At 44.3% G+C, this 13267-nt stretch overlaps 1 protein-coding gene across 1 annotated transcript in view; it reads left to right on the top strand.

Moving 5' to 3' along the window:
• LRRC57 (leucine rich repeat containing 57) overlaps positions 1-13267 on the top strand; it is a 69772-nt gene that overhangs the window by 16109 nt on the left and 40396 nt on the right. Inside the window, exon 2 of the mRNA XM_078659656.1 lies at positions 2036-2186. Coding sequence (XP_078515782.1) covers positions 2103-2186 — 84 coding nt within the window. The 5' untranslated portion in view covers positions 2036-2102. The remainder of the gene's footprint in view (positions 1-2035; positions 2187-13267) is intronic.

Here is a 13267-nt window from a genome sequence, read left to right as displayed (position 1 = left end):
AGGGCGCGGAGCTGGGGGAGGCTGTGAGAGAGAGAGTGGGGAGGAGAGTAGGAGGAGGAGGGGGCCCAAAAGAGACAAGACGGAGGGAAGGCAGAGAAGGGGAGGGGGGAGGAGAAATGCGACACGGCGGGCAGGGGAGGGGGCGGAGCGGGGAGAGGGTGTGAAAGCAGCAGGGGCAGGCAGGCGGCTGGGGGCATGTGCACGCGCTTTTAAGCGCATGCGCATTGAGCTTGAATTTCACGGGCACTGCAAGGAATCGCCACGATTCCTTGCAAGTTGGTTAAAGACTGTTTAAGCCCCCATAGTCTCACAAGCTCGATGCGCATGCGCATCGACAGGCGAGACCTAAAAAGAAAGGCACACAGCTGCCATGAATATCCAGCTTGGTGTGCCGTGCAGCAAAAAAAAGGATTTGGGCGAGCCACGCTATAAGAAATTTGCGCGGCCGCCATTATTGAAGCTCCAAAGCGGCATGCCAATGTGCTTCAAAAAGAAAATAGTGCTCACAAAGGGTAAATAACAGATCCTGAGTAGCAACACATTTAACAGGGGCAGTCCTTATGGGAGGGTACAACAGGAGAACTAAGAAGGGTCTAAAAAAGAGATTAACCAAAGAAACAAAAGCATTGGAAAAGACAGTCAAATGAGGCAATTAAAAACATGGGTGGAACTTGGGTGGAGCTTAATGCCCATAACCCGAATATAGCATGTCTCAAAGAGACAGCGCAAGTGCTGCCTAGGTGTGACCTAAGAACATACTATATATTGCGGGGTACTGAGATGAAAGACCGCCTTGCACCAAAACTGTTGGTGAAGATTTATTATTTATGCTAAAATGTAGTTTCTCATTAAATGAACTACTGTGTGTATCTTTTGAGAAAACCTTAGTTTCAAATTGCCGGCCTGATTAAGGTGGTTCTTCAGTGCAGGAGACCTGCTGTAATCGTCTCCTGTCTGCCTCTAAAACTTGAAGTTCTCCCATCTCATTTAGATGTAAAGGAACCACCAAGTTTCTGATAGTGGAGCCTAGCTGGCTTCGTGAAAGTCTTTGATCTGTCACTAGGGTTGCCACCTGACTGTTTTTCTACCAGCTCCACCGATATTTTCCTGTCTTTACCGTACAAAAATTAGCAAAATCAACTAAAGCGGGTATTTTTAGCTTTCATGAGTACGTACTTCAAACAGCAAATAAAAATAGAAACAACTTAAATGCGTTCTACACCTGTGTTAATGATCCATGACTAGTAATTAAACTGAACAAAGACAGAAAAGTTGTGTTCCAAATGAATGCATGTATTTTTATTTGCAGTCCTATTTAGTATTACATCTAGGCCTTTGCATACTCTTAAAACAACACCAAATGGTCAATATTCTTCTCTTGGAAATGTGGCAACCCTAACAGTTACCCAAACACCACATGCCTGCCAGTCAATGTATGTTAGAAGGCTTGCTTCTTTTGAGCAGGCCTTCTAATATGCATTTTTCTTTGTAAATAGACCCGGACAAGAAAAACTCATTTGGGCCATTATGTTTTTTCTGTTACAGAACTAAACCCCAGCTCTGGTGTTTGTTTCTAAATCTTAAAAAAGCCAGTAGGCCACAATCCATATTATCAATAGCAACACATATTATCAATATTAGTACATAAACAGTATTCTCAGATTTGACAAAAGTGCCCTCACTGTGCAGGCATAAGCACTTTTGTGAAAACTGTCCCTGCTTAAGCAGATGGTCTTGCACTAAACCATAGTCTGTGTGACCATTTAAATGTTAAGATGAAATAGCAAATGTTTATGTAATGGTTTTTGGTCATTCTCCAGTAGCACTTGTTTGTACACTTCATTGAGGATTTGAAAACTATCTGTGAATGTTATAGTTGCTGTGCTGGATGGCATGGCATTGTAGCTTACAGACCATTCCCTGTTAGCCTTCAGTAACCTTCTTAGGTCGTGTCTTTTGCAAAGAGTCGGACTCCATTAAGGATCCCAGTCAGTAAAGCTGCTTATATGTGCTAATCTTCTTGTACATTCAACAGGCTTTTTTGAACCAGAAGAGTGACCGACTGAACGTTACAGATTTGAAGCCTGCATGTTGGGTGAAGGATGGGGAACAGTGCCTTAAAAGCTCACCTTGAGACAGCCCAGAAAACTGGAGTTTTTCAGCTCACTGGCAAAGGATTACTAGAGGTAACTACCCTGGAGAGGGACCGTAATATTAATATTAAACAGCCTGCTTGTCCAGTTTTGTCACTGTAAGTTTGTGTCTCTAAACTGCTTCTGGAAGGCGCAAGAAGCTGTTTTTCTTCACTTACAGCACAGTACAGAGAGACACTTTTTTGTACACAATTGTATGCTGTGTAAACCCGAACCACCCATTTAAATTAAGAACTCTACATCAAGTGGTTAGTACCTTTCTGGAGTGAGAAAGAAAGGAGAGACCGTATTTCTGTGGGTGTAGCAGCCTCATGACCGTAAAGTTTTAGAGAGGACATTTTTGGAAGTAGGGGAGATATGTAATTTAGGAATGTTTTCTTGCATTTGTACATAAGTTAAAATGGTTTAATAATATTTTAGACATTCATTTCTTTGTGTAACATATTGTGTAGGAGGTTAGATTTGTAGGCCAAACTTGTTTTTCTTGATAGAGATCTTAATTCTTTGAATAATAATAATAATCCACATTTGTAAAGCGCACAATCACCCGTAAGGGTCTCTAGGCGCTGGGGGCCGTCGGGAAGATTAAGCGAGCTATTGCCCAGAGTCACATGGTGCTGGGCTAACCTGCCGTCGGAGCCGGGGATCGAACCCTGATCCCCAGATTCCAGCGTCAGTTGCCCTGGCGCCACACCTCTCCTTTTGACCAATGGCTAACACTGATTCTGGAGAATGGTTCAAAGCTTTTTTTCATGCTGTCAGTCTTTGACTACTGGCCAGGTCTGGATTTTCAAAACTGTTTTGATGGTCCCTCAATTGAGGGAGTCCTTCCTAGATCCTTAGACTCTTGCTATTTCTTCTCACCTTGCTTACTAAGATAATGGAGAGCTGTGTTAATTCCCAACTATCTTGTTTCATCGAAAATAATTCACTACATAACACCTACCAATCAGCTTTTTGTCCCAACCCTTAGTATTGAGACATGCTAACGACTACTGACAACGACATCCGGATGATCTTGGATGCCAGGAGCTCTGTGGCCCTTATCGTATTCACATTAACATTTGACTAACCGGCTGTGCGTGTCCTATCCCCATTTACTTATCCTATTCAGCCTGTCTGCCGCTTTTGACACCGCTTCTCGGGATATCCTCCTGGAAAGACTCTCTACAGCTGGCCTCAAAAACAATGTCCTGGATTGGTTTAAATCACTTCTCAGCTCTCGTTCTCATGTTGTCCATATCTCGCTGTGTTTCTTGTCCTTTCAAAGGCTGAATTGTGGGGTTTTGCAGGGTTGTTCCTTGAGCCCACACATCTCCCTCTTTATGTAGTGCCTGTGGCAGACCAAATTATATCCTATGGCTTTCAATTCTACTCATACACAGATGATCCTTTAATCATCTTTCTCTTGAAAGGCTGGCAGAACTTCATCCAGGACCACCTTCGAGGATGTCTTGCATCGGTGACAGGTTGGATGAATGCCAGTTCTTTGAGTCTTAATCCAGACATGACTGAGCTGCGTGTTTTTGACATCTGCTCCTCCACAACCCCAGCCCCCAGAACCTGGCAGTAATCTTTGATTCCACACTCCTCTTTAAGGCTTATATTAATGAACTCACTTCTACATGCTTGTGTATAATGAACGTTCTGAAAATAAATCTTGACTTTTATTCCTATGTGAGGTCCTCCATACAATTGTTGATCCAGTCGCTTATTAGAAGCAGACTGGACTATTGCACTGTTATGTTTGTGAGTCTCTCTTACTCCCTTCTTCACAGATTATAGCTCAAACAAAATGCTGCTGCTATTGACATTCTTGTCTTGTACTTTCCTAATTCATACATGATCTCAACCCACCTCAGTAGTCTACCCTGGCTCCCTGTCTGCAAGGGATGCTTCTTCAAAGCCCTCTGCATCTCCCGGCTCTCGCTAGTTCCTCTCATAACAGTTATATGGCCCATATCTTTTCAATATATTCTCCCCCCAGATTGCTTTTATTTGTCCTTTCTTCCAAGTATTGGATTGCTCTACTTAATTGAATTGACTTCTCTTGACCATGCTAATACTAGCAATTGGTTCACTCAAAGCTTTACCATCCATGTGTGTCTTTCCTTATGGCAATATTATCTTCAGCCCCTTCACTCACCATTGTCTTCTTCAGTGTTTAGACTTTGGAACAGTTAGTGTTTACCAAGTACTGTCCTAGTAATATTGCTTTATCTATCCCAGCTCTAGACATGCTTAGGTTCTCAATGTTCATTTACTTTTTACCTGCCAGGATGCTCTTGTTAGTCCCCTGCAGTTTCAGGAAAAACTCTCTCTGTGCCATGTATGACAGACGCAAGCCCTTCCTTGAAAGTTTTCCGATTTATCTTTTCTAATTAGAATGCCCCCCACTCCTAAAATGCGGCCTCTTTGGTGTAGGCTGTCCAAGTCTGTCTTGCATACTCTGCAACAGTTTCTTCCCAGTGCTGGATCCTTACATGGCCTTTATATATTCTTATGATTAGCTCCTCTCTATTTTTTTACAGGAAGTTAGTTGGAGCTAAGGGAAGTCTGTCAAGTAAAGACCTGGTGTGCAGGAAACCATAAACTATGTGACAGGACTCCCCTTTTATAACTGTGTACTCGGGACTTGGAGTGGAGTATCTATATTCCTGGCCCCTTGATATACCTCCGTAAAAAAATATTTTTTCATTTTTGATTTGTGTTTTTGCATCATTAGTGAAGTCATTTAGCTTGGGTACCCATTGCTAATCCGACATTTTTAAAAATGGAGGACGTGTTACAGTGATGATGTAATATTTCAGAACCATGAGAGCTATATACTTCATTTTGGTGTCAAAACATAGGCCTTTTGGGGTCAAGTATTCTTATAGAGACAGAAAATAACCTCTCAGAGCAACCTTTATGCCATTTTCCAAAATGGCAGCTGTATAATGATGTGTTTTAGCCATCATATTGGTAATTTATTTTAATACTTTTTATTTTCAAGTTTTCCGTTGATTCAGATTTGTAAACATGAGCGAAGCAGGTGGTAGTAGAGGATCTTTACCTCGTGACAGAATGTGGCTAACTACAAAATCTAAGGACTCCTTCAACTAAGAAAAATGTGTTGTATGCCAAATTAATCCGAAAGAAAAGCGGACATCAACTGCAGCTGGACAGAAGAGAGGTCAGGAATGTTCTGAGGTTCACAATTGGGAACCTTTATTCAAGTAGATACTTCCACTTAGTCAGCCTTCTGCTCCCACGCTATGCACAAAGGTCATGACTGTTGTGGTGGCTGTCGGGTCATGAAGAAAATTGATGGCAATTTACCTATATCTACCTGGCTGCCTGTTCTGCACCAGTTCCCCTTCTTCAGCTTGTAGGGGTCTGTCCCTTGCAATCACACCTTTTCAAAGTTCTGTTCTGTCAGTCAACCAGAAGAAATCATCTTAAGATTCATAGTTCTACATATTCAACCTGTGACCTCTTTGAGAGAGAGGAAAAGAGAGAGCGCGCGAGAGAGAGAGTCACTAGTTTTCACAAGATGTTTGAAGAAATATACTACTCAGTCCTCAAGATTGCCTGTGCGTTTTCTGTGCTTGACTGCTTTAAGCCTATTTCCAGTGTCTCACGCACAATTGTTGATGCGATCCCTTCAGTGGGTCTGAGGCTTTTAGTGGAATCACTTCCAAGGTGTTAAATGTGTTGAAATGGCATAAGTGTGCAGAGCATCTTGCGAAAGAGGAACTCTTTCATTCTATATTGCTGCCTATTACAGCGCTGTTGGGTGTATCCCTTCAGGAATGAGGTTCACATATGCAGGGACTGACATTCAATGCAATATGGTCCAAGCAGGAGAAAGTTTTCTGAGTTGAGAGCAATCAAACGGACCGTAAAGGTTTCCCTTCCCTTGTTGCAGGGTAAGCAGGGACATATTTTGAGGCCAACACTATTGTGATATAGTGCCTCAACACACTCTGAATTTGTAAGTCCTAGATCGTTGGCAGCAAGCTCTGGACATGCAGATTATTTCATGAGCACCTGCACTTGTGAGGAAGGAGTACTTAACTCTGAATTATGGGAACTGGATCATCTTGCTGAATTAGGAGCAATACCTTCACCTGGAGAGATAGTATGAATGATATACATAAGTTAAAACTTTTTTGCGATCAGGAATAAGACTTTTTGTCCTCTGTGCTGCTCAAAGTAGTACAAGCTGAGGGATTTATAGAGGAGGTGTTCTTTTACTGATGTTGGGTTTTCAGTCTGGATTATATTTTACTCCTCTACCTTAAGTGTGAAAGTCATTCCCAAGATATGATTCCACAAGACACATGTAATTCTGATTGTGCCACATTGGGCCGATCACCCTTGGTTTCTGGATCTTATTATGTTAAGTATTGCTCAGTGTCTTACATTTGAGAGAGGACCTTTGCATCAGAAAGGATAAAGGTGGTTTAATTCAGACCTCAATGTGCTCATTTTCAAGCTTGAAACTGCAGAATTTGATCCTTTCTGAATTTTCACCTTCTGCAAGTATTTGATTTATTCTGAGCAGCTCTTAGGCCATATACGTGGGAAGTGTATTCCAGTAGTTGGGATACTTTTGTTTCTTGATTTATTTAGCATTCAACAGATCCACTGCAGACACTGAGTGTTTAACATTTTTCAATGCACCATTTCCCTTGCTGTAAAGGGGCTTAGTATTAATTAAGAGTTCTTTGGCTACTAATTTTAGTTTGTCTATTTTTGCCTGAGCAGTCCTCTTTAAGTCGGCACCAGTGGGTAAGTCCTTGAAGGGAAACCGAATACGTTTCTATCAAAACCATTCATTGTACTGGCTTCGGATTTGAAATTTGTTCTACCGTTTCTTATGGGTTTTCCTTTAAAATGTAAAGTAGACTTTCTGGTAACAGTCACTTCACCTAGAAGAGTTAGTGAGTAGCAGGCATTGCTATCTTATTTTCTTATGACTCTTTTTCAGAAGGATAGGGTATCACTTGAGGTTAAACCTTCCATTTTGCTGAAGGTTGCTAGTCCTGCAAAAATCAATTATAGGATTTACTGGTTATACCCTAAGAAGGCTTTGAGTTTTTATGCTCAGCAGACTTCATAGATCCATAAAGATTATGGCTTCTTTCTTTTTTGTCAAGGCCCAAAAGTGTGTTCTGTAGTTAGGAAGCAAACAATTTCTAATTGATCTAATTGACAGTGAACACTCTAATGAGTTAGCTGGGAAGTATCCCCCTTGAAGGCTTTTGAAGTCTTTGCACAAGGAGTGTGGCTGAGAGGTGTTCTGATGCACTCTGTGTACTGCTGCTATTTGGTCCTGTCTTTGTTTTTACTTGAGTTACTGTTGCTTGGAGATGGGAAGTCATTTTGAGTTGGTAGGACTGTTGGGCTATAATTTTTAGGTCTCGCTGAATCAATGCGTAAGCATTGTTCGGCGAGATTATAGTAGGCTTTCGAAAAGTCTCCCTAAACTGCGGATTCGGTACAGTTCATGTGATTCAGGCGCGTGCACATCAAACACCATCGGCCTCGGCATCAGACTTCAAAGGAATGCACTCCCCCGCTTCAGACTTCAAAGGAATACGCTCCCCCGCCCCTCAATGCCGAGAGCTTGATGCTTTATTGCTGTCACTTGAGGCCTTGTTTTTACATGCTCTTGATTACATCAAGTATCGTCCTAGACACAGACAGGTTCCCTCACCCTCCCCCCGCTCCTCTGTGGTGCGCATGGTTGCTGTCTGGTTGAGATGTGGTGCAGATTACCCTTCTCACACTAAGCACTCCGGGGGAGGGGTAGAGGATTGCACACCCAATACGTTTACACAAAACCATACTGGAAAGTGCTCCTTTGATCATCTGTCTTCGAGTTTTAGAAAAATGGGGATTGTATCATAAAATGGCTCCTGCCTGTAAACTTGTCCCGTTTACCTTAACCAGAAGGGCTCTTTCAGTTTCCGGAAACCTTTCCCAGTTCGTTCACACAACTACATTTGTGTAAACGGCGGTTTAACTCGAGTCCTCACATACATCGGGTCTCTTTGTAGGTTAGTTGCAGGTCTCTCGATTAATTAACAGGGCCTGGGTTGGGGTACCAGAACCTTCTCTCTTTTTGACTCCCCAGGCAGTGATTTGTTGTGGTTTGAGATGCACCTTCCGGAGCGTGGCTTGTTAATGTATCGCTCTCCCATTCGGCACCTTAACGCCCTTGTTTTTTCCTTTCTGTACTTTCCCTCTCTCCCTCACCGGCCCATTTCTGCTCTCCTTATCTTTTCCCATCTTCCCCTCGTATGTATCCTCCTCTACCTCTCTCGGTCCCCTCTCTCTCTCTCTCCTCATCTCCCACGCCGCCCCTTTCTTATCTCGCGTTGTTTTTCTCTGCCAGGGAAGATAACGCGCCTTTCTCTGGAGACTTCTCAGCTGCAGGCTGGCATGCCTTCCCCCCTGCTGCCCAACAACTCCCTGGCCCGTCCAGATAAAGGGTGCGGAGCAGGGACATGTCATCTTCTTTGTGGGGAATCAATATGCGGCAAAGTTTATCTGCTCAACATAGCAGGAGGCGCTAATTCCAGCTGCAGGGGGCCCGTGATGAACGCTCATATTCGCGTGGGTGTGAGAGCGAGATAAAGAGGTGCAAAACACACACTGCACACAAACCTAGGCTACACACGCTTTGCGCACGCACACACACAAACCCAGGCAAGGAGCCGCACGAGCTCACGCAGAAACTCAATAGAATACACTTGTGCAAACATACATTTGCATGCACACAACCAAACACACAACCACACACACAACCACACACACACACCCACACACACACAGCCACAACCACACACACACACACAACCACACACACAAACACACACCCACACACACACACAGAACCACACACACAGAACCACACACAACCACACACCCAACCACACACAACCACAAACACACACAACACACACACACAACACACACACAACACACACACAACACACACATCCACACACAACCACACACCCACCCAACCACACACCCACCCAACCACACACCCACCCACACACACACAACCACACACACAACCACACACAGCCATACATACAACCAACCACACCCAACCACACACACAACCACACACACAACCACACACACCCACACACATCTATCGCCCTCACTCTATCTATCGCCCTCACTCTATCTATCTATCGCCCTCACTCTATCTATCGCCCTCACTCTATCTATCTATCGCCCTCACTCTATCTATCTATCGCCCTCACTCTATCTATCTATCGCCCTCACTCTATCTATCGCCCTCACTCTATCTATCGCCCTCACTCTATCTATCGCCCTCACTCTATCTATCTATCGCCCTCACTCTATCTATCTATCGCCCTCACTCTATCTATCGCCCTCACTCTATCTATCGCCCTCACTCTATCTATCTATCGCCCTCACTCTATCTATCTATCGCCCTCACTCTATCTATCGCCCTCACTCTATCTATCGCCCTCACTCTATCTATCGCCCTCACTCTATCTATCGCCCTCACTCTATCTATCGCCCTCACTCTATCTATCGCCCTCTCTATCTATCGCCCTCTCTATCTATCGCCCTCACTCTATCTATCGCCCTCACTCTATCTATCGCCCTCACTCTATCTATCGCCCTCACTCTATCTATCGCCCTCACTCTATCTATCGCCCTCACTCTATCTATCGCCCTCACTCTATCTATCGCCCTCACTCTATCTATCGCCCTCACTCTATCTATCGCCCTCACTCTATCTATCGCCCTCACTCTATCTATCGCCCTCACTCTATCTATCGCCCTCACTCTATCTATCGCCCTCACTCTATCTATCGCCCTCACTCTATCTATCCATCTATCGCCCTCACTCTATCTATCGCCCTCACTCTATCTATCGCCCTCACTCTATCTATCGCCCTCACTCTATCTATCGCCCTCACTCTATCTATCGCCCTCACTCTATCTATCTATCGCCCTCACTCTATCTATCTATCGCCCTCACTCTATCTATCTATCGCCCTCACTCTTTCTGCATCACTCGTCACCACCACAACATCACTCCGCGCCACCACAGCATCAATCTGTGCAACCATTCAACAACAACTGGTTCAAATATGTTCTCTCAATGTTTCAAGCTTTATTACAAATGTCACAAAAAGATGTTAATATTTCACTTCTGTTCTTGGATTTTCGTCACAATAAAATACACTGAACATAATCTTCACAAAAGTTATTTACAAAAGTTTAAGCTATTGCCATTATAAATTACAATAACTTTTATTTAAGTATTAATTATTTAGAAAAATTAAAAGCCATTTTTATTTGTAATATCAATACATCTAAGTCACGTAAGTACAAAACATGTTGCATTACAAATGCTATAGGTGTCACATTTGCAAAAGTTAAAAGTATTGGCATTGTAAATGACAAAGCTATTCATTTCGCTATTTTCAAAACCAACACATAAATAAAAAATGTGTCATTTACAATACCAATAGCTCAAACTTTCCTAATGCGAGACCTATTGCATTGCAAATGCTTGTTCATCTAGGTCTAATCTCACCCTCATCCCTCCTTCTTTAATCTGGGGTTGGCCGTGACTGCTGGAAGTTCATTAACCTCCTCTTTCTGAATGATGCAAGAGACTGCTGTTCAGTTTCCCTGTTAGAATTCTGCACTCCAACATACTACTAAGGAATTTCACCCAAGAGTATCTGTTCTAGATAGGAGAGCGATTCTGTGCTTTTAAACGGGCGAAAACCACATTGTACAGGGTTGAGAATGTGTTCAATGTAGTTAGAAAGTTGAAGGTTGACAGCCTTTTCTAGACGTTTAGAGGGTACAGGTAGCACAGAGGTATGATGATAGTTGCTGAGGAAATGGTGGGTTTCTTGAGAAGTGAAACAGCCATAGCATGTTTCTAATTGTTCGAACAGTAGCTAAAAGCTGAATAAGATGGCAAGGGTGAAGAAAAATTACCTCAGAGGGATAATGAATGTGAGGGAGCAGAGGTCCAAATGGGCACCTTACTTGATGGAGGGAATACAAGTGATCATATCTTGAGATGATATTGTATCAAAGTAGTTGCTTACCTTTGTTTATGTTCTTTCGGATGGATATACCTACTCCTGATTCTTTACACCCTCTCTTCCTTCCGTTGTCAGGTTACTGACATGGTTTTTATTTTTGTTCTCTACCTTTTTACACCTTTGTGTCCTTAGGGGCAACCATGTGTGGATCTATTCATCTGTTGCTAGATGTGCAAGATTGGATCATTAAACACTATCACCATGCATATCAGTCCAAAACAGATCTCATAATCTTTGGCTCTAGAGACAAGGCCACCCTTTCTTTCATCCTGAAAGGCCACTGACATCTGTCAGTAAAAGTGAAGCATATAGGGGGTCTTTTCAAGGGGGGGGATGCTTCCATCAAACCAGAGGTGCACTCAGTAACCAAAAGTTGCTTATTTAACATCCCACCGCTCAAACCTCTACTGACTTTCATCTTCAAATTAACATTGCCAGAAATATTTTGGGTAGGCTTCAGAGGGCCTAAAATATAGTAGTTTGTGACCTGGATAGAAAAGACTATTAACTTGGCATGTCACACTTTCCACTTGCTTCCATTCTGGGACCACAGTTGATTTAAAGTATGGTCTATAAATGTGTGCTCCAGCTGCTTTCTAGTTATTTGACCTCTAAAGTCAGCCACCAAGGATAAAGACAAAACCTTCTAAGCAAAGACCAAGAAAAATGTTTCCTTCTGAAACATTGAGGTTCTGTAATTCTCGAGTCTGACTCCATTTTGTTCTGTGCCACCATTTTGTGTTGCCCTCACGTAGGCCTGTAAAGGTAACCTGGTGAACAAAGTGGCCTGGCCTTCTTAGTTCATGTATACATTAACTAAGTTTCTTTTTAGGTTTCGCCTGTCGAAAGCTGCCTTTTGTGTACAGTGTGTGTGTGTAGTCCCGCCCCTTTGTTCCATTGGCTAGCTCCATAAATGGAGGCTATCCATTGGAACAGAGATCTGTCCGTCAATGGCGGAGCAGATTCGTGGGCGTTCCGGCGATTTTTAGGCTTTTCGCTACGTCATGCGGCGGTGGGCGGTGCTTTTTTTTTTTTTTTCGTGATGTTTTGCCCATTTTGGACGTGGGTTTTGCAGGGGTGGGTTGCGAACGAAACAATGAGCAACACGTTCCAGTGTCGCCTATATAATAATTTTGTTTGTCTACAGACTACAGTTACGCCCCAGCCTCCTTCTTGAGGCCTTTATATTCACTCGCTGGCTCCCTGTCCTAGTTGCTGCATCAGTGCCACTGTGAAAAGGTCACCATTTAAAACGGCTCCGTCGCGCACCGCGCATCAAGGTGCGGCGCCCGCTTCTGTTTTCCAAGCCTCGGTGCCATGCGAAGGCAGCAGGAAGACGATGACTACACCGAGATGAGCTTCCCCACACCGCCGCAGCCCATCTGTCCCAAGCCGGAGGCCGCTGTTCTGTTGTCCAGCCCCACCGCCGGCGTCCAGCGCCTCAGCCTGTTGGACCCGGCGGTCACCTTCCCGCCACCTCTGCCCCTGGACCCCGATCGTGGCGCTAAAGTGATCCGTGCGGACCCGCAAGGCGGCCGGCGGCGGCACAGCTCCGAGACCTTCTCGTCCACCACCACAGTGACCCCAGTGTCGCCCTCCTTTGCGCACAACCCAAAGCGCCACAGCTCGGCCTCAGTGGAGAACGTGTCAGTGCCGAGGAGGGGGCCCGGTGGGGAGAGCTCACCCGAAACCACTGTCCCCTCTGATCCCGGTGGAGGCAGCCCTATGTGCCGGGAAACATCAGCTGGCTTCCAAATTGGCCTCAACCACATACACATCACGGCAGAGTGGACTGATCCCAGTGGCAAGGCGCGCCCTCTGCTGGCCGCGGGTGACGGCGCAGCCTATGCCAGCATGGACTTCTTCCTGACGCACACCTTCAGAGAGGCGGTTGCCAGTGGCAAAAGGTGAGAACTGCCCTCCGCTTCCCAGCACTAATCTATTGAGCAGGGCACGGGTACCCTCTGTGGGCAGGTGTATGGTGTGTTACAATCTTTTTATGTGGTG

Source organism: Lissotriton helveticus, chromosome 9 (genome assembly GCF_964261635.1).
Source record: "Lissotriton helveticus chromosome 9, aLisHel1.1, whole genome shotgun sequence".
NCBI classification, from domain to species: Eukaryota; Metazoa; Chordata; class Amphibia; order Caudata; family Salamandridae; genus Lissotriton; species Lissotriton helveticus.
The sequence above is the reverse complement of the archived record's forward strand: the minus strand, read 5'-3'. Positions and strand labels throughout refer to the sequence as shown.